This window comes from Embiotoca jacksoni, unplaced genomic scaffold (genome assembly GCF_022577435.1).
Source record: "Embiotoca jacksoni isolate LCO1_2020_lvr unplaced genomic scaffold, fEmbJac1.0.p SCAF_61, whole genome shotgun sequence".
In the NCBI taxonomy this organism is placed as follows: Eukaryota; Metazoa; Chordata; class Actinopteri; family Embiotocidae; genus Embiotoca; species Embiotoca jacksoni.
The window spans coordinates 454,795-473,758 of NW_027185416.1; the positions used below are offsets into that span (position 1 = coordinate 454,795).

An 18,964-nucleotide genomic window follows, 5' to 3' on the forward strand; every position below is an offset into this window, starting at 1 on the left:
CAACATCAGGACCTCCGCTCCTCTCCACTGTATCTGCATGCATGTGTGTGTGTGTGTGTGTGTGTGGACATCCTGCAGGTCCCTCCACACAGAACTCACTTTCAGGCCCAACTAGAGCTCTGTGCAAAGAGGAAACATGCACGGGCCGGTTCCGACCGTAGGTTCATATCCAGTTCATAGATTTGCACTGCTCCTGAGAGAGAGGCCGGCGAGTGTGGTGGTGCGGGGTCATGTGTAACAAGCTCAGGAGGGAGGAAGGCGGGGATGGTGGGTGGGTGGGTGGGTGAAGGGGTGTGTCACCATGCCCCATCAGCACCAGCGTCACACTCCACTCAGATGGAAAATAAGGACAAAATTCCCTTCAAAACTCCCTTTAATATCACTCCCAGCAGTGGCTGAGTCAGGTGGAGAGTATGTTTTGCTTTTACCTCACATATCTCATTGATAGATGCAGCAGGAAATTGCAGCAGGCTCAGCGAAGCCTGCCTATGAGTATAGTAAAAGTAACCCCCCCCCCCTGTTTGCTTTTATCTGTGCAGCATCCATCTCAACAGCTGCTGTTCTCAGCTCTGGGGTGCGGTTGAGCCTTTTCCCAGCCTTATGCACTGTATGTAGGCCAGTGCTCTTGCAACAGACATCACACAGGCTGTTATAGAAACAGTAGGCCTGTAGCAGAGAGAGGAGAAGGTGCCGGTGTAAAATGTTATTTTGAATCAGGAGTGACTTATATTCACAGTGTGCATCCACATCCTGCCCCTCTGTACCACACACCAGCTCACATGCAAGGAGAAAAGTCTCCTCCAGATTTATTTGTTGGTGCAATCGATGCAGAAATGAACCCACGTCCTGCCTCTTTTCCTCCAGCACCTAGAAATCAAGTTGAAACAATGCTTTTCTCTGGGTTTTCCAGCACGGCCTGCATAGAAGCTGCACGCATAGATGTGCAGATAGAACGATAGAACGACCCACCTAAGCGAGGCGCTCCTCAAGCTTTACGTCCCTGTTCTATTTTAAGCCCTCTGTGCGGACTGATGGCCCAGCACTGGAACGGAAGATCGATTCATTGCATCTAAAGAAGGAAATGTCCAATGCATGGATCCAGCTCTAAGTGGCTACGCATCATTTTCATGGAATGTATTAAAGAGCCGTGGATTCAGTCATGTCACAGTGTGGCGGCTGCAAATAAGGCCGGCTGTCAGCACATACATGTCCAGACCTCTATCGGCTTCAGCGCCGTTTCCTCTCACCACTGTGTGGATGGAGATTGCCGTAGCAAAGCAGTGAGCGTGTGTGTATGTGTGTGACTTTGTGTGTGTGTGTGTGTGTGTGTGTGTGTGTGTGTGTGTGTGTGTGTGTCCATACGATCGGGTTTGCAATGAAAAGCTGCACTGGTTGACTAATACATGCATGCTGAGTGGAGCAGGAGTAGGGTAGTGTGGGTTGTAATGCAGAGAGGCTCCGATACATTGCACTCCACTTATGAGCTTTTTAGGATATAATCACATCAGTTTTCTTTCCTATCGAAGCGTACAGGATCACAGCATATGTATGCAAACCTCCTGTAGGTGTAACGGTGTATAAATTGTGAGGAAACAGTTAACTTTTGCTACAATCTTGTGCACCTTGTTAACACCTAAATCTCAGGTATAAGAGTAGAAAGCTGAAGCATTCATGGGAACACATCAGAATAGTATCACAAAATATCTACGATGAGCGTTTCTGCAGTGTAAATGGGAAAAAGAAAATCCCTTTAAGACAAGTAACAGTCGCCACAAATAGTAAAAGTAGGAGTATTTTTTCGACAGTTTAACAGGTGCAGTAGGATAGCCCTCCTCACTGACAACAAACTCTACACCCAGTATTCATTAAGAGCAATGGAGGTATAAATGTAGCCGAACTCTCTCATACTAATGAATGACCTGTGTCCCCGCATAGCATACTGTGTGTGTGTAAGACACTGTAAAGGTTTCCCACTGTTAGTGTGTGGTGTGTGCTTTGTGCACTGTTATGCAAGATGAGGTAGAAGATAGTGTGGTCATGTGTGTCCTGTACGTTCATAATATCCATGGTGTTATCTGATATCAAGTAGAAGTGAATTATCAGTGTGTGGGTAAACTCCCAATACCATTTCTGATACCTCAATGTGCCGATACAGAGGACCAATACAACACCAGTGCCGACTTCTTCCTATATTGCATGAGCTCTGTTGGGAGCTGAATATTGTGAAAGGTAAACTGAGCCCTGGAATTACTCTCAGACTAAAAATTGCCTGCAGTGAATGAATGAGTGGAACTGATAGTTGATGGATCGATGTTATCGGGTCAGTATTGGTGTTGCTGATGCTAACACTCAGGTCGGTTCATTCATATTAATAACAAATAGCTTGAGCTTTACCTCGCAGCAAAACCAACTTCTGTTGGCTTCTATTCATGATCAGACAATATTCAACTCAAACATTATGATTTTTGGCAAACACAGTGCAGACTTTTTAAAATGAACCTCCACCTCAACTGCATTATTATGTAATGATGACGTATACACTGATCGAGAATGATGCAGATTTGATGCTCACTGGGTTTGAATACACACCTGAAGCGCGTTTGAAGTTAGTTTCATACCATATCGAAGAAAATGGAAACCTGATGTGTTAGAATTGGATTTATTGCCATGTTAAATTTCACATAGATACTGTTTGCGTGCATTCAAAAATGTAAAGTCTTCATGATGAGTGGAGGAGTTAAACACACTGACAACAAACTCAAGAAACAATATTTTCAGTAAGTCCCTATTCCCAAAGAATTCTGTATTTTCTCCCAGTGTGACCCACAGATGTCGAACCTACCTCCATCTCCACTGTATTATCACTCAGTCAGTCAGGAGAAGAGATTTCCGCGTTCCTGATCTGTCAAAGGACCTCATGCCGAGCGAGCGGGGTAGCCACGGTAGCGTCTTCCGTTTCAGACAGCGTGGGTGTTGGCGGGGAATTCTCTCTGTGATCAGACTGATCAGAGCCCACCGCTCATGTTTATGGATGAGACGGTCTTTGAGTCACACTGTGAGCGTGTCAGCGGGCATGTTGAAAGCATGTTGTTGTCGTCGAAGGCCCGCGATCGATGCCGAAAGGGGCTGGCTGCAGTCTGGAGTAATGGTCGTCTCTTGCCGTTCGTTCTGATGTCTGTCATACTTGGTCAAAGTAATGGCTGAAGGTCCGCAGGTTGGTTCTGTAAGAGGTTGTCTCACCGGATTCCGTCTGCTAAATGTTGTTCGTAGTAGGTGGAGAGATTCAAAGTACAAGAAAGTTAACAGGAACCCAAATAAAGTAACAACAAAGTGTCGTCCTAACTGTATCTTTCTATAACTGTGTGTTTCAGAGAAGAGCAGCCTATCCAAGCGAGAACGGTGAACCTGGTCGGGCAGAGGAAACCTCCGCAGCAAAACGACGTCCGGTGAGCGTCAACAGTTGTTACTCATCAGCCGACTCAGCAGAACCCGGTCCCAATGGAACGTAAAAGCGGCTCCAAGCGCTGAAAATCCGACTTAATATTTGCTTTTGCGTCACTTTAACGTCACTTTAACTCACAACAGCCTCCAATCAAGAGTCTGTTTTTTAGCCTCACAGTCATGTGTTGTTGTGAAATGTATTTTACACCTCGGATGAGTCAACAGTAAACAGCATAAAAGATAAACCTGCGCTCTGGTGACTGTCTGTTTCGAGTGTGACTCAAGCCATTATTATGCAATTTGAATGATGATCTGAGTGGAATAGCAATTCACATACAGTGTATATATTTTGGAAGTCAGCCTCGGCTGAATATCACTGATGCTGTATTTTAGCAAAGCAGCACCTCTTTACCTTCAGAGTGACTAAACACACGCTGTCGGCCATCCGTCAGAAACCAGCTGCGTAGCTTCCACTGTAAAGATGGACGTGGTCAGTCTGATAAGTCCGGTCCAGAGCCCGTTGAGTCATTAGTGACCAGCTGATGCTGTCGTCCTCCTCCGTAGAGTCGCCGGATTCAGACGCTCAGCCTGTCTCACAGTTCGCTCGGCTCTCCTGCCAAGCTGCTCGTCTCGAGGAACGTCTACCATCGCTCGCGCGTGCGCGCGTGTGTGTGTGTGTGTGTGTGTGTGTGTGTGTGTGTGTGTGTGTGTGTGTGTGTGTGTGTGTAAAACATGCTTCACTGCAACGTCTCGTCACATATATCTAGAATTTGACGGTGTAAGTATGTTTAAACGATGATTATTTAGTGACCACTGAAAAAATGACCAGCATTGTATTGCGGGCGCAGTAATTTGGTTTCCTGCACATCCACAGCTCTCAGCAACGCTTTTATTCCAACGTCCTTCTTTTCTAAGTTTTAGCTGCAGTCACCGCTTTCTGAAAATCCCGACGATGTTCAGTCCTCTCTGTTCGGCTGTCGTGACAGACGTATGTGGATCCCTGGATCTGCTTCCACACTCCTCTCCACTGTCGATCACTGTTTGTGGGAACGGGTGTTCCCTGGAGGCTCTCGAAAACATAGATATTCAAACAAGAACAATATTGAATCGCGTCTGTACCATATATTTATATGACATACTGTTGAATGGCTCTGATTTTAGTGATGTGGGATCTCGACTGAGGTTTTCTTACTTGTAGAAGAAAACTGAGTTGCAGTTTGACGTCGTTTCACTCGAAGTGATCTTGGGAGCTTGTGACTGCTTGCAGCTTTATTTTTCTTTGAAGATACATTTGAAGTTGAGTTTTGACATTTTAAAAGTAGACAAAAAACATGTGAAAACTCATTGTAAACATCACGGCTGCGTTTTTGTTACGTGTAGCATGGAGAAGCGAAGCTCTGTTTTTGTCTGGCATACTGCAGTGACCGTGGCGTGCTAACCACACGCTAGATGAGGCCTTCTATTCCAGATGCTCTTCGAGCTAGCTGGCTGCTAGCTACTGCAGATGGATTGCTAAATGGAGTTTATACAAGAGCCTTCAGTTATTTGTACCAACGACTCGTGTTTCAGAAACCACATACTGTGGAATAGCAGGTTCATATAAAAAAGGACGATACAATACCTTCTGTTTTGCCAGAAAAATCATTGTGGTCAAGATGTCATGCGGTTGGTGAAAGTTCACCAAGTCGAGCTGGAGATGAACAATTTTGGCACAATATCAAAGTTTTGCTGATTTAAATTGTGTGAACACATCATTGATAGTTTTCTTTTTTTTTTGAATTTGACAGATAGAGCAAGTTCATCAGCTATCAACAGAAGGTAGTGTGCGATAGCTTTCATGACACACCCACAAAAAATGCTCACCGTGTACAATGACTTATCTCTGCTCTCTGTTCTTTTTTTCAATTTACATCAGAATATAAGAATAGTTTGTCATCTTAGCAAATGTGAGAACAAAGCAATCTGATGATGCCATAACTCGGAATCATGGGAGCTGTTGTGTTTAAGATAATTTGATGCACCAACAAAACTGAAACTCAGAAGCAAAAGTTGGAATTGGTATTACAAATGAAAATAGCATGATTGAATTATCAAGAAGGCTCTCTGTGATATCTCTGTGCCGACTGAATCAGATTTATGTTGTGGAAGTATACATTGGGATTCAGTGGTGCCAACGTCTGTACTTCTATATCCCACTAAACCTGTAAATTGGACCCTTCTGTTCATTTGCAAGCTTTTCCAACTAGCATCCCACTGAGAGTGCAGGTGGTTAGAGGTTAGCTTTCTCTGAAATAACACTTCCCATCTCGTCTCCAATTAGTGGGGATTGGATGCTTGATGGGTTGGTCAGGAGCAATTCTTTATAATGGAGGCGCTCAGTGATCATCTTTCCTTCACTGCTCTGTGTGTGTGTGTGTGTGTGTGTGTGTGTGTGTGTGTGTGTGTAAACTCTGCTTATTTGATCAGTGGTTGTTAATACCGAGTTGAATTGCTAACGTTACTTGAAACAGACTCTGTGGTTTTCCCTCTTTGATGTTATATGAGGACCTCCGTCTCTGCCAGCTCATTTGCACGTTGAAGCGTGAGTCTCCATGCGTTTCTGTTCACGGTGACTCCTGCAGCCTCTAATGTCTCTTTTTCTGCCACACAATGATCAAAGGATAAAGCTTGTTTATGTTCCCTCCGTGCACACTGCATGCGTGTGTTGGACTGTGTGGGTGTGTGTTGATGGATGTTGTGTGGTGGGATTACAGAGTAAGTCAGCTGGAGCACATCTGCTTCACTGAGGAATCCCACAATATGGCCTCCATTTGTAACATTATACAATCTGTGCTTTTCCGGTTAGTGTTCCCCGCATTATTCCTGTGAACGTTACAGTCAGTGTTCCTTCTGCTGGGGCCGGTGAACTGAGATAACGTCATGTCTGTAAAGAGGTTTTAACGTCAACCCCACCAAATCAGGACCACAGAGCTCCTTCAGGTGTATGTGGGATTTGTGATATAGGGCTATATCCTACAATTAAAACTGAAAATTAAGTCAGCACAAAAAACCCCACAAAGGACTGTGTTGTTTGCGGCCATTTCTTCAGAGCCTTCTGTGTTGCTGGCTGCCCATGCTATGCTAAAGTAGCAGTGGGTAACATAGCTGCCTTGGCTGCTTTCTTAACAGCCAAGGCCTTGTTAAGAAATGAAGGTCTTTTGTCCACTGAAATGCTAGAAGGCTTTTAATCTAAACGCTGATGCAGTAACTACAACAGGACAAATGGTAACGAGGTTTTGAGTTGACGTCGTGAATGAATCCAAAAACCTTAAATGTCATTTTCGGGAACTTTGACCATTCTGTTTGTTTTTATTGGCTCCCTTTTGTGATATATGCTTTAGAAATGATTGCATCTTTAAACACTTAAAACGTTTATTTTTTTTAACCAGATGAAGAGAACTTTAAACCTTTTTATTTTGTCACCTGAAGAAAATAAGTGGCGGCGCGTCGTCTCTGTGGACGTATCGCCAACAGCAAGACAAATTCAAATGGCCTGTGTTGAAAGCTGGGCAACCCAGTGGCGGTGGGCACTGCTGCCTCACAACCTGAAGGTTCTGGATTCGAACCTACCGGTCGGCTCGGACCTCCCACCCTCCACAGACACGCATGCTAGGTTGATTGGCGACTCTAAACTAGTTGTAGGTATGAATGTGAGCGTGGATGGATGTCTGTCGGTCTGTGTTGGCCCTGTGATGGACCGGCAACCTGCCCAGTCTAGGTTGTACCTTGAGTCCACTGTCAGCTAGGACAGGCTCCAACTCCCCCTGTGACACTACAGGATAAAGTGGTTTTAGATAATAGACGGATGTATTTAAATGCAGAATTAGTTACTTAGCACATTCAAAGTAAAGATAATGTAGCGTCTAGTTCGACATATTGTTTTAGTCGTAATGGTAAAACTGTTGCTGAGTCTGTCATCTGCTAACCAGGTTGCAACAGCGTTTGTTAGCTGGGAAAGTGACGCCTGATAAACCCAATCAGTTTCTAGTACTGAATAAAGAGATCCCAATGGAGATTTGGGGAATCCCTTGATGTCAAATTTCAATCGTTCATTGTGTATTTCTCCTGGCAGAGAGTTTATTCTCAGAATTATTGTAACACCTGTATGAAATAAAGTGAGCAGGGAAATCTGGCTGCTGATGGTCTATTCCTTTTTTTTTTTTTTTTTGTCAGGTTGAGTAGAGACAGAAAGCGACTTCTGTTGAGCTGTTGATTGAGCTGCTGGCAATCTGAAAGCGCCGTGAGAGAAAACGGGTTTGTTTTAAACTTGACCCTTGTGTACTTTTTGAGTCAATCTCTTGGGGTTTTTCAAACTTTTAATAAGACCAGGAGTTGTCAAACTTTCTCAGCCTGTAGGGGAACATGTAATCCTTCAGCTCTAGTTAATCACCATATGCAAGGCTTCAAATGATTATATCACCATGTCACAATGTGTGTTATTAATGACCCTGTGTTACTTTAAATGAACAGATTTTACTTGTATTAATTTTTAAATAAAGATCAAGCAATATCCTAATGTTATTAGTCACATTAATAAATAATTAATATTAAGTGTTTCCATTAGTAACACATTCTTTTTACATACCAATGTTTGCATGGAGTTTAGCTCATTTAATCCCATACTGTTATGAATATTATTATTTTTTGGAAAGGTCACTGAAGTAATTACATAATTTGAGCACGATATAAGAAGGATACAACTATCTCGATTAAATGAGTTCATACATTTTTTTTTGTGCTAGTTAGGTCTGCTCTTACTTCTCCATCCCTGCCCTTCCCTCCCATAATGCCTCTGTGTAAGGGCAACATGGATGTACTACGGTGTAAGGATGTTTACACCTCACATCGACAAATGTGATTGGCCAGGTGTCCCCTGATAGCAGGGTACCATGGCGATGGCCCAGCAGCCCCGTAGTAACCTCGGTGAGCCCTGGGATTGGCGAGGAGTCACTTCCTCACTTCCTTCAGGGATTGGCTGTTATCCTGGTCTTCCCATGAGCCTCTGCCTCAGCAGGGATCTGGAAGGGACTTGACAGTCTCACTTACATTTCTGTTTGAGAGGGTTCCATCATCACTGGAGGAGACACACACTGAGCCTCATCATTTTCTTATGGTTTATGACTGCAATTTGTCGTGCCGTAGTCGACGAAACAGAGTGGCAATTGTGTGATTTGTCCATGTCTGTTTGAACACTCTTTTAAGGACATTTTCAGGTCATTATAACTTCCAATGCAGCCAATTATGAAGGGTCAAAAGAATCTGCGAAAAAAAGCTCCGATTTCGAGCACCACCTCTTGGTGACAGTGGAGTAGAGGATATGCAGAGAGATGCATTGAGGAAGCAACGAGAAACATCAGGGTGAAAATGGAAGGAAAGCTCCGGAAGGTATTAAAAAGAACTTCAAAAACACTGGCACATACTACAGAGAGATAAATCAATATGATGATGATCCATCCGGTGCCTTCACCATCTGGGAACTGAGACGGGTAGTTTGTCGACGAGAGGGAGAAATTTAGAGAAAGAGATTATTCCATTTTTGAAGTTTGTTGGTCATAATTACTCCAGAAAATACCTTGTGGGAACAACTGAACATTTTCTTCAGAGATGGATGACTGAGACTTAAAGTACAGAATAACTTTGAACTTGTTCGGGATGTAAAAATGCCGACTTTATATACTGGACTGAAAGAACACAAAATGGTTTGAACATCTAACTTATTTCAAAATTTAAAAAAAAAATGTTATGTAGTGATTTGGAAGAAGTGATTTATTATGATGATGAAAAAAATGACAATGGCCTCAGACATCACCATGATGAAGGTGAGGTACCTTGACATTTTTGGTGAATAAAGCATTGGAGAAAAGAGTTGTGCAACATGGTTTGAATTTGACGGACTTTCAGTGCGCTTGAAACAAATATTAGATTGTCTTCTGAAGGCAAAAATCTTTTTACTTGTTCTGAAAGGCTGCACTTGAAGTTGAGCACAGGAAGCCAGCTGTCAGGTCCTTCTTCGGGCTGCATCCCACTTGCCTCGTTGATCTTTCTCAAAAATGGTGTCTTTTGTGTTTCTTTGTAGTCCTGACCTGATGAACCGTGCAACCTTTCGGGCAGTCTTGCCTCAGCAGCATTTACGGTGTTTCACTTGGGTGTAGTCATGAAAGGTGATGGAGGTAGTTTGGGGAAGAGTGAAAAAGGAGAGTTTGACTATTGTTTAACCAGCCTTGCTCTTAGACCTCCACACACCTGGCCAGTTGTGTAAAGTGGGTCTGATTGTCAAGTTGTCTGAACCGGAAAGTTACCGAACTGTCGGATCTGTGGTTGGGCTGCTGGGAAGAAGGTTTTAAACACGTTGCAGGAAAAGTTGCAGCATTGTGAACTTGGACTCACGCCAGCTGATGGTGTCGCCTGAGACTCAGCTCGTCACGTCACAAGCAGGCAGTTTTAGAATATAAGGTGTGATTATTGGTGTTTTTTCTTCTTGGGAGACACACAACTCCTCTAAAAGACAGAACTATTCCGGGGAAAAAAAAGAAAAATGAACAAAACAGGGGAGATCTTCTGTTTTAAATTGACGGCACAAATGTGTATATGTCCCCTGGGTGTTCTGTGGAAGCACTATTTCCTCACTACTAAAAATGCAGAAGTTGCAAGTAACTCGCTGTCACTGTCCTCATTCATGTTTTCAGAAACTACAAATTGTACCCAGCTATGCTGGCTTGAAAACGGAAGTACGGAAAGTGTTTGGAGATGTTACAGAGTTTTGTCTAGTTTCTTTAGTGGCAGGTTTAAGAATGGTTGTGTTTAATGTTCTCATAAGAAAGTCATGAACATAAGAGCTAAGTTATAATAAACTAAAGGGCTTTGTCAGCTAGTGTTGCTGCATGTGTTCAAATTGGGTCGTATTTACCGTGTAAATTTGGCATTTGCAAATTTGGAACTCAAAATGTTCTATAAGCTCGAGTTGACGAGTTGTGACATGTTTACTGACATTTACAGAAATGTCAGATGCCATGGAAGTTCATTTTTCGTTGGGCGTTAAGCTAATATATTGTAATTTTAATCATGTAGAGTTTGTCTTCATAACTTAAACAATAGCCTACGTCTGAGGAAATTGTTGATTTTTCCCAACTTCATCTTTTCCCTCTGTGTTTAACGTCTCCTGCATTGTGTTACCCCCGTGTTAGCTTGCTAAATTTTTAGCCTCTTCGGCTTCTTGACACTGTCCATGTTGCCGCTGCCTAGCAACGGTGTTTTTAAGACTTAACCAATTAAATGCCAAGCTTTCACTACTTCCCAGGTTCCCAGTTCCATTTGAACGCAGCATGTGACTGATCAAACGTACAGTGCATCCGGAAAGTATTCACAGCGCTTCACTTTTTTCACATTTTGTTATGTTACAGCCTTATTCCAAAATGGATTAAATTCATTTTTTTTTCCTTCTACACACAATACCCCATAATGACAAAGTGAAAAAAGTTTTTTTAAAAAATTTTTTTTGCAAATCTATTAAAAATAAAAAAGGAAAAAAATCACATGCACATAAGTATTCACAGTCTTTGCCGTGACACTCAAAATTAAGGTCAGGTGCTTCCTGTTTCCACTGATCATCCTTGAGATGTTTCTACAACTTGATTGGACATGATTTGGAAAGACACACACCGTCTATATAAGGTCCCACAGTTGACAGTGCATGTCAGAGCACAAACCAAGCCATGAAGTCCAAGGAATTGTCTGTAGACCTCTGAGACAGGATTGTATCGAGGCACAGATCTGGGGAAGGGTACAGAAACATTTCTGCAGCATTGAAGGTCCCAATGAGCACAGTGGCCTCCATCATCCGTAAATGGAAGAAGTTTGGAACCACCAGGACTCTTCCTAGAGTCGGCCGCCCGGCCAAACTGAGCGATCGGGGAGAAGGGCCTTAGTCAGGGAGGTGACCAAGAACCCGATGGTCACTCTGACAGAGCTCCAACGTTGCTCTGTGAAGAGAGGAGAACCTTCCAGAAGGACAACCATCTCTGCAGCACTCCACCAAGCAGGCCTGTATGGTAGAGTGGCCAGACGGAAGACACTCCTCAGTAAAAGGCACATGACAGCCCACCTGGAGTTTACCAAAAGGCACCTGAAGGACTGTCAGACCATGAGAAACTAAATTCTCTGGTCTGATGAAACAAAGATTGAACTCTTTGGCCTGAATGCCAAGCGTCATGTCTGGAGGAAACCAGGCACCGCTCATCACCTGGCCAATACCATCTCTACGGTGAAGCATGGTGGTGGGAGCATCATGCTGTGGGGATGTTTTTCAGCAACAGGAACTGGGAGACTAGTCAGGATGGAGGGAAAGATGAATGCAGCAATGTACAGAGACATCCTTGATGAAAACCTTCTCCAGAGCGCTCTGGACCTCAGACTGGGGCGAAGGTTCATCTTCCAACAGGACAACGACCCGAAGCACACAGCAGAGATAACAAAGGAATGGCTTCGGGACAACTCTGTGAATGTCTTTGAGAGGCCCAGGCAGAGCCCAGACTTGAACCCGATTGAACATCTCTGGAGAGATCTGAAAATGGCTGTGCACCGACACTCCCCATCCAACCTGATGGAGCTTGAGAGGTCCTGCAAAGAAGAACGGGAGAAACTGCCCAAAAATAGGTGCCAAGCTTATAGCATCATACTCAAAAAGACTTGAGGCTGTAATTTCTGCCAAAGGTGCTTCAACAAAGTATTGAGCAAAGGCTGTGAATACTTATGTACGTGTTATATTTTCGTTCTTTATTTTTAATAGGTTTGCAAAAATTTTAAACAAACGTTTTTCACTTTATCATTATGGGGTATTGTGTGTAGAATTTTGAGGAAAAAAATGAATTTTATCCATTTTGGAATCAGCGAGCCACGACAAATCTTTGGATGGTTTTGACAGCAAATTGACATCCCTTAAAACAAACAGATAAAAATGGGATCTCTATTAATCAGACTGGATGGTTTTGTAATTTTTCTTTAAAGAGTGGGAGGGTCGCTTCCCCCCTCAGACCGAGCTCTGTATATGCGTGGGTACATGGTAATTAATGTGTGAATATGTACTACGTGTGTGAATTTGATTGTTTGTGTGGAGGAGTATTTGGGTACGTGTGTGTGTGTGTGTGTGTGTGTGTGTGTGTGTGTGTGTGTGTGTGTGTGTGTGTGTATGCATGCTGTGTATATGTGTGTTTGTGCTGCCTGGCTGTGTATGGCATTGCCAGGCCATATGGAGCGCTGTCTGGGGAGCACACTACCCACTTAGCTCTGCTGTTGGCTCTGGTGCTCTCTCCATCTGTCCCTCCTCCCTCTCTCTTTCTCATCCCTCCCTCCATCCCACACTCTCCTTCTCTCCTTATCTTTATCTTTTGTTCTCTCTTTTATTTTTATTTTTTACAGCTTGGCTTCATTTCACTCTCCCTCCTTCACTGTGTTTTATCTCATCTTAGACGGATCCAAAAATAGTCATCCGTAGGTATTTGTCTAATTATCAGCGTGTGTGTTTGTATGTTTGTGTGTATGCTTAAGTAATGGTCTATGTGACAGAGCCATGTGTCTTCTCATCACGCTTCTTCTCACACTTTATATTTGTTTTTCTGTCTTCCCACTGCCACTGTGCTTTTGAACCTCCACTCAGCTAAGGATGGTGATGAGGTACAGACCTTGACTAACACCACCACAGAGCTACAGCAGAGAACGGCTTCCTAATGGGCCCCAGACTGCTGCTGGTCCATTCATCCAAAGGCCAGGTTGAGAGTCCGGAGCCAATAATCAATTAAATGACCGGTGGGGGGTGGGGGGTACCAGGTGACATGCTGTGTTTCCTGTTTCCACAAGTCCTGGGAGACTTCTGACAAGTCTGTATAAAGCTGAAGCCGTCATTTCAGTCAGTTCAGGCAGCGTTGGTTTTTAATTATGCTTCAGTTAAAGTGGTCTTCACCTGAAGTGCATTGGGATCAATTATAAGGGGACATAAGCACTGAGCATGTAACCTCATGCTTTATTCTACATGAATACTATGAAACAACTATGTAACACAAAAAAAAAAATGCAAAAAGATCTGAAGTAAGTTAGAAAAGTTTTTCTCAGTACTGGTCAAAGTTAAACTGCATTTAAAGGACGTTCATCCTCATACGTTTATGTTCAAAATAAATATCGGCCAATATTTTGCCAGAATTTTGAGAATGCCGAGGATCATGTTGACCTACCAGTCGACTGGAGCCTTTCTAGTTTGCATGTTCTGTCTGTGCCTGCGTGGGTTTTCTCCGGCTTCCTCCTCCATCCCAAAGACATGTGTGTTAGGTTAACTGGCCGTAGCTGTGACTGTGAGCGTGGATGGTTGTCTGTCTGTCTGCGGTGACCCTGTGATGGACCGACCCCCCCACCTCCTCCACCCCACACTCCTCATCACCCTGTTCAAGATAAAGTTGGTATAGACCAGGGGGGGTCTCCAAAGTTGAAACCCCCCTTGGTCTATACCAACCAATGCTTGATGTTGTGTGTGTTGTCAATGCGTTATTGTTCCCATAAAAGAAGCTCATTCAGCTGGTTTGGTGGAGCTCAGCTATGAGAACTAATGTCAGTTTCTGAGAGCCAAATATGAGTACCTTTTGGACGCTTTCATTGGTCAAAGTAGCTCTCAGAGGAAAAAGGTTGGAGACCCCTGTTAGAGAAGATGGATGAATTATATTGATCTGAAAAATCCAATTTAGGTTCTATCTCTATTCCACTTCACTGAATGCAGTGTCCAAATATCTGAATACTCAACAGTTGGTAGAGATTTGTCATATTGTTACTGTGGGTCTAAAAATACAATTATTGACTCATCACATGTAGATCAACTCACCTGCTCTTTAGTGTTGCAAACATCTTACCAAATACTCTACATTTTAAAGCTAATGTGAGACCTGCACCTGATGTTAGCATTCGTAAGCAACGTGTGCGCTGACAACTGCGTATTAACTCGGTAGCAGTTTATGTGTTATATTCCTCCAGTCTTTCCTCGCCTGATACACTCCCAATCGAAACATTTGGAAAACCGCCACTGCACGTCCTGCTGCGTGGGCTGCTGGTCTTTTCTTCAAAAATCCAAAATAAAGAAAACTCGTGAGCTCTTCTGAAAGGGACAATTATGACACCAATTTACCAACAGTTGTATCAGTCTGGACACACGTCAGAGGCTCAGGAACATGGAAATAGAATTTGATAGAAATGGTTGGTAACAGGAAGGCTGTTTGCTGAGTAAATAAATAAAGCAGCATCTTTTCTGCCGTTTAGGATGAGGCTACTTTATATACAAATTACTCATTTATTCGAAGTTATTCAAACTTTTTGTCACTGTGGGACAAACTCATTGTCCAACTGGTTTTGTTTGTCCTTGGTGTAAGTCGGACTGGGTGATGTACAGTATCAGATGCAGTGTTATTGGCAGGCGTTTAGAGGCGGGGCCCACCCAAGGTAACCTCTGTGCTTGTTTTTAAGCTGCTACATTTAGCTGCGTTTATGAAATCCTATTAAATGCAGGCATTGTGCTGCTTATACTGAATTTTGCAGAAATGTTATTTAAAATAGTTACATAGGCAACGAATGGAGCAGACAGAGATTTGATGGTGTAATTAAAAGTAAATAAATAATGGCAGCAGAAGTAAAAGTGGTTGCACAGCAATCCTCTGTCAACAGTGTATGTTTGAGATACAGAGAATGTGGGGTGCTGTGGGAGGAGTGTGTGTGTGTGTGTGTGTGTGTGTGTGTGTGGGGGGGGGGTACCCTCTTCAAAATATCCTGAGAACAAACAAAGTAATTAAGTACTGCAAGATAACTTTGAAAAAAATTCTTTAGACAGAGTCTGTGGCTGGTAGGCGGTCAGCATTTATCAAAATATTGTATTAGTTTGTGTATGTGAATCAAAGGAGAGTTGCATTCTGGATTTAAAGATGGCGCCCAGTCACTTAAAACTGAGCCAACAGAAATATTTAGCTTCTGGGTTTCCTTACGCATTAAGTGGTCTGCACTTACATAAACGCTTACATTTAGGGTTGTGTTCCTGTATGACTGACTCTGTTTGCACTGCTGTAAAACTGCCACCCAATTCATTTTTTGTCTTTAGTTTCTGTTGAGAGAAAAAAGATCGAAATCGAGGTTCATTCAATTGAACCTAAACATATAGTTGAGAAGCAGGATTACCGACTGGCCCCGAGATAATGGTACTCTTTTTACAGTACCCGGCCTCTCACTACAGTACAGGACTTCTCTGGGTCGCTCCATGCTTTATGGTGTTACAACCAGAGACAGCAACAAGGCAGTAATGATATCAGTCACGAGAATCACAATAAAGTATATTTAGAGACACTTTTCCTGATAACAGGATGAACACTGTTTCAAAAGAAGAGAGAAGGCACAAGAGAGTGTTAGAAAAAAGAGAGAAGGAGTGAGAAACGGAGAGAAAGAGCGAGGATGAGGAGGGAGTGGGTGGAAAGGCGGTCAGGGAAGTATATCGAGAGAAAGAGGAGGAAGGGGGAGGTGAGAAGAGAAGAGGAGGAAATGAGGAGAAAAGAAAAAGTACAGGAGACAGATAAGAAACAACACATACCGTACGTTCATGCTAAATGTATTAAATTACAACTGTCAGTTTTGCCGTGAATCATCACTTTTCTTTTCTGGTTGGGTTTCTACAAAACTCCAATCTGTTCTTCTTTAGTCTATTTCATAGCAAACCTTTTTGAATCCGGGACTTTGAAACTGCGATTTTCTTTCTCCTGTAAGTTGTGCAAAACTATCAGAAATGTAAAGAACGTGACATAAGGAAAGGATGGGAGGATAGACGGAGGGGGGTGGAGGGAGGTGAAAGTACACCCGAGCAGCTCAGCATGGTGAGTTCTCTGACGGAAGAGAGGGAGGAGGAACAACGGAGTTTGGCACAGAGAGGAAAAAACTAGAGAGCGAGAGATTCTCCGTGTCCCTGCAGCCATATGTTGAGCAGCTCGGCCACAGCGCAGCACATATATGCACTAATGGAGAGGTAAGACAGAGGACGCATCGCAGTATTCACAAATATTTCCGTGTTTTTTTTTTTTTTTGCCTCTGTGGTTGCCTTAATTTCCCGATAAAAGTTTTCATAAATCAATTGTTACAAATATAAACATCAAGGCAGAGGAAACATCCTAATGGAGAAGTCTTCGTGAACAAAAACACGACTTTGGACCTGAGTCGGACCAGATCCAAATCCCACTCGGTCCAATCTGGTCGTGCAGGCTCCTGTGTGTCAACATGCACACGTGAATCTGAGTGAACACGGAGCGCTGTCACCTCTGAGCATGTGACACATCACAAGAAACCACTGGTTTTTTTGAGTGGAAATAGGACTTGTGTTTTTTTTTTTGAGTGTGTGTTTATATGTGGTAGAACTGAGACTGATGCAGCAGTGGATTGTGGATAGAAAAGGCCGTTCTTGAACTTCCGTTGGCACAATCAGATAGCCTGGCTGTCGCTCACAGCTTCAGTTTTCTTCGCTGTGATTAACCATCTGGGTACTCGGCTCGTATTAGCATTTGCACAGTCACTCTGAAGGGCTGACCAATCAGCGGACCAGCATCGGTGATTAATCGCGTTTGTCCCGCCCCTCCTTCACTATTATTGGACAGCTGGTGACAGTGATGAGGGCAACTGTTGGTGACCGGAACCCCCCCCCTCCCCCTCCCCCTCCCCTCCGCAGAATAAACGCTCAGCACCTCGTTCATTAAAAGCAACTTTAAAAATACGGCGTGCTCAGGAAAAAATGCTTCGGTTGACACGGTAGTTAGTTGCAACTGCGGCAGCGTGTCGGCCGGAGCTGATTGGTTGAAATGAACCCGAGGTATACGCCCAGTTGGATGGAACGTCAACAAGCGATTTTCTGTGGCGTATCCCCAGACCCATATATTCACAGAGTGAAATTGGGTTCTGGTTTGCACCAGGCTAACAATCAGATCCATAGGAAACTGTTAGCCACGGTACAGGACGCTCACCCGCTCATAATGTGAAAGTTAGTTCGTTTTAGCAAAAGCCTATGGTGCTTATGTGACTGCAGGTCATGTTCACGTCAGAGATTGCAATATATATTTGTCCTACATTGTTCAGTATGTGATGTTCTGTTCGGGATGAGACTTGTTGCATGTAAATGGAGCAACATGACTTGCATTGAACTGAATTAATACAAAATGCTGTTGACATACAATACTGTGCAAATGTGTTATGCACGATCATGCAACTCAGTCGGGGAGGCTTCTGAATGGCCCCAAACTGTAGCAAGATACTCTGAACAACCGAGCTGTCACGTACTTTATAAAACTTTGTGTGTGTTTCAAATAAAGGTGCTGCTCACAGCAAATATTCTGCTCTTCATTGCACTTTATATGAAGTTCATTCACATATAAAAGCTATTCATGGTGTTTTGAAAGCATCTTCACTTTTTGTCGTTTCTGTAGTTTTATGACTTAATGTAAAATTCTGTTGTTTGTCTCATACATCTCTGTTTCACTCTCTGTGATGATAAGCAGTAGCTGTGCTTTTGAACTTCATTTCCCAGAAGTCCAAAGAGTGACGCCTGTGTGACGTTAGTCAGTTGGCAGTCCACTGCTTCGTACATCAATGAGCTGAAAAGCTGGCCTGGTGCTTTGGCTCCGCCTCACAACCTCGCTGGCTGATGGAAAAATTGTGCAGCGCTTGCGTTTTCTTCCACGAATGTCGCCACAGACTCCCACTTCATTCAGTCTGTGATACTGTAAACGCAAAGCTGTTCATCACGGTGGGCCACAGGCTCCATCACTTCTCTATTACCCCAGCATCTTGAAGACTGCTACTTTAAATACTGTGGTTATTAAAATACAACATCATTTTTGGGTCATTTTGACTTCATACAATAAGACAAACAATTCAAATTATTACTTGCCTGCTGATACATATTTGATGAGAATGCATCTTACTGTAACGTGATGTGAACAAATCATTTCTCCAGACCTGTGCTGTCCTAAAACGCTGTCGTCTTATGAGTGTTTGGTGTGATTTTGATGCAGCCACACTTACTGTATGTGACCAGTTTCATCTGAATCATCGAAGATTTCTAGCAGCCTATAAGGGTGATAAACTATTTTCTGCAAATAATGTGTCAAAGTGAGCGTAGGAGGATCCGCTTTGCATGCAAACAAATACCTTTTCCACACACGCGCACACACACACAGCAGCTCTGAGGACCCCCCCTCCCCCTTTTCTAATTCAGGCATGCATTTTACCTTCCATTCAATTTCACAAAAAGTGTGAGAGGGAGGAAACCTTTTTAATACTCGTCTATCATAAGACACCGAATGAATTCCAATCAATCTTGCAGATGACTCCCCTACAGTAAAGTGTGTATGTGTGTGTGTGTGTGTGTGCGTGTGCGTGTGTGTGTGTGTGTGTGGACTAGATTAAAGGCAGGAGAGAGAGAAGGTGGCGG

General features: G+C 43.3%; 1 protein-coding gene across 12 annotated transcripts in view; it reads left to right on the plus strand.

Moving 5' to 3' along the window:
* rims1a (regulating synaptic membrane exocytosis 1a) overlaps positions 1 to 18,964 on the plus strand; it is a 109,265-nt gene that overhangs the window by 992 nt on the left and 89,309 nt on the right. For all 12 annotated transcript variants that reach the window (XM_069174781.1, XM_069174784.1, XM_069174788.1 and 9 more), the window contains exon 2: positions 3,372 to 3,446. In XM_069174781.1, coding sequence (XP_069030882.1) covers positions 3,372 to 3,446 — 75 coding nt within the window. The remainder of the gene's footprint in view (positions 1 to 3,371; positions 3,447 to 18,964) is intronic.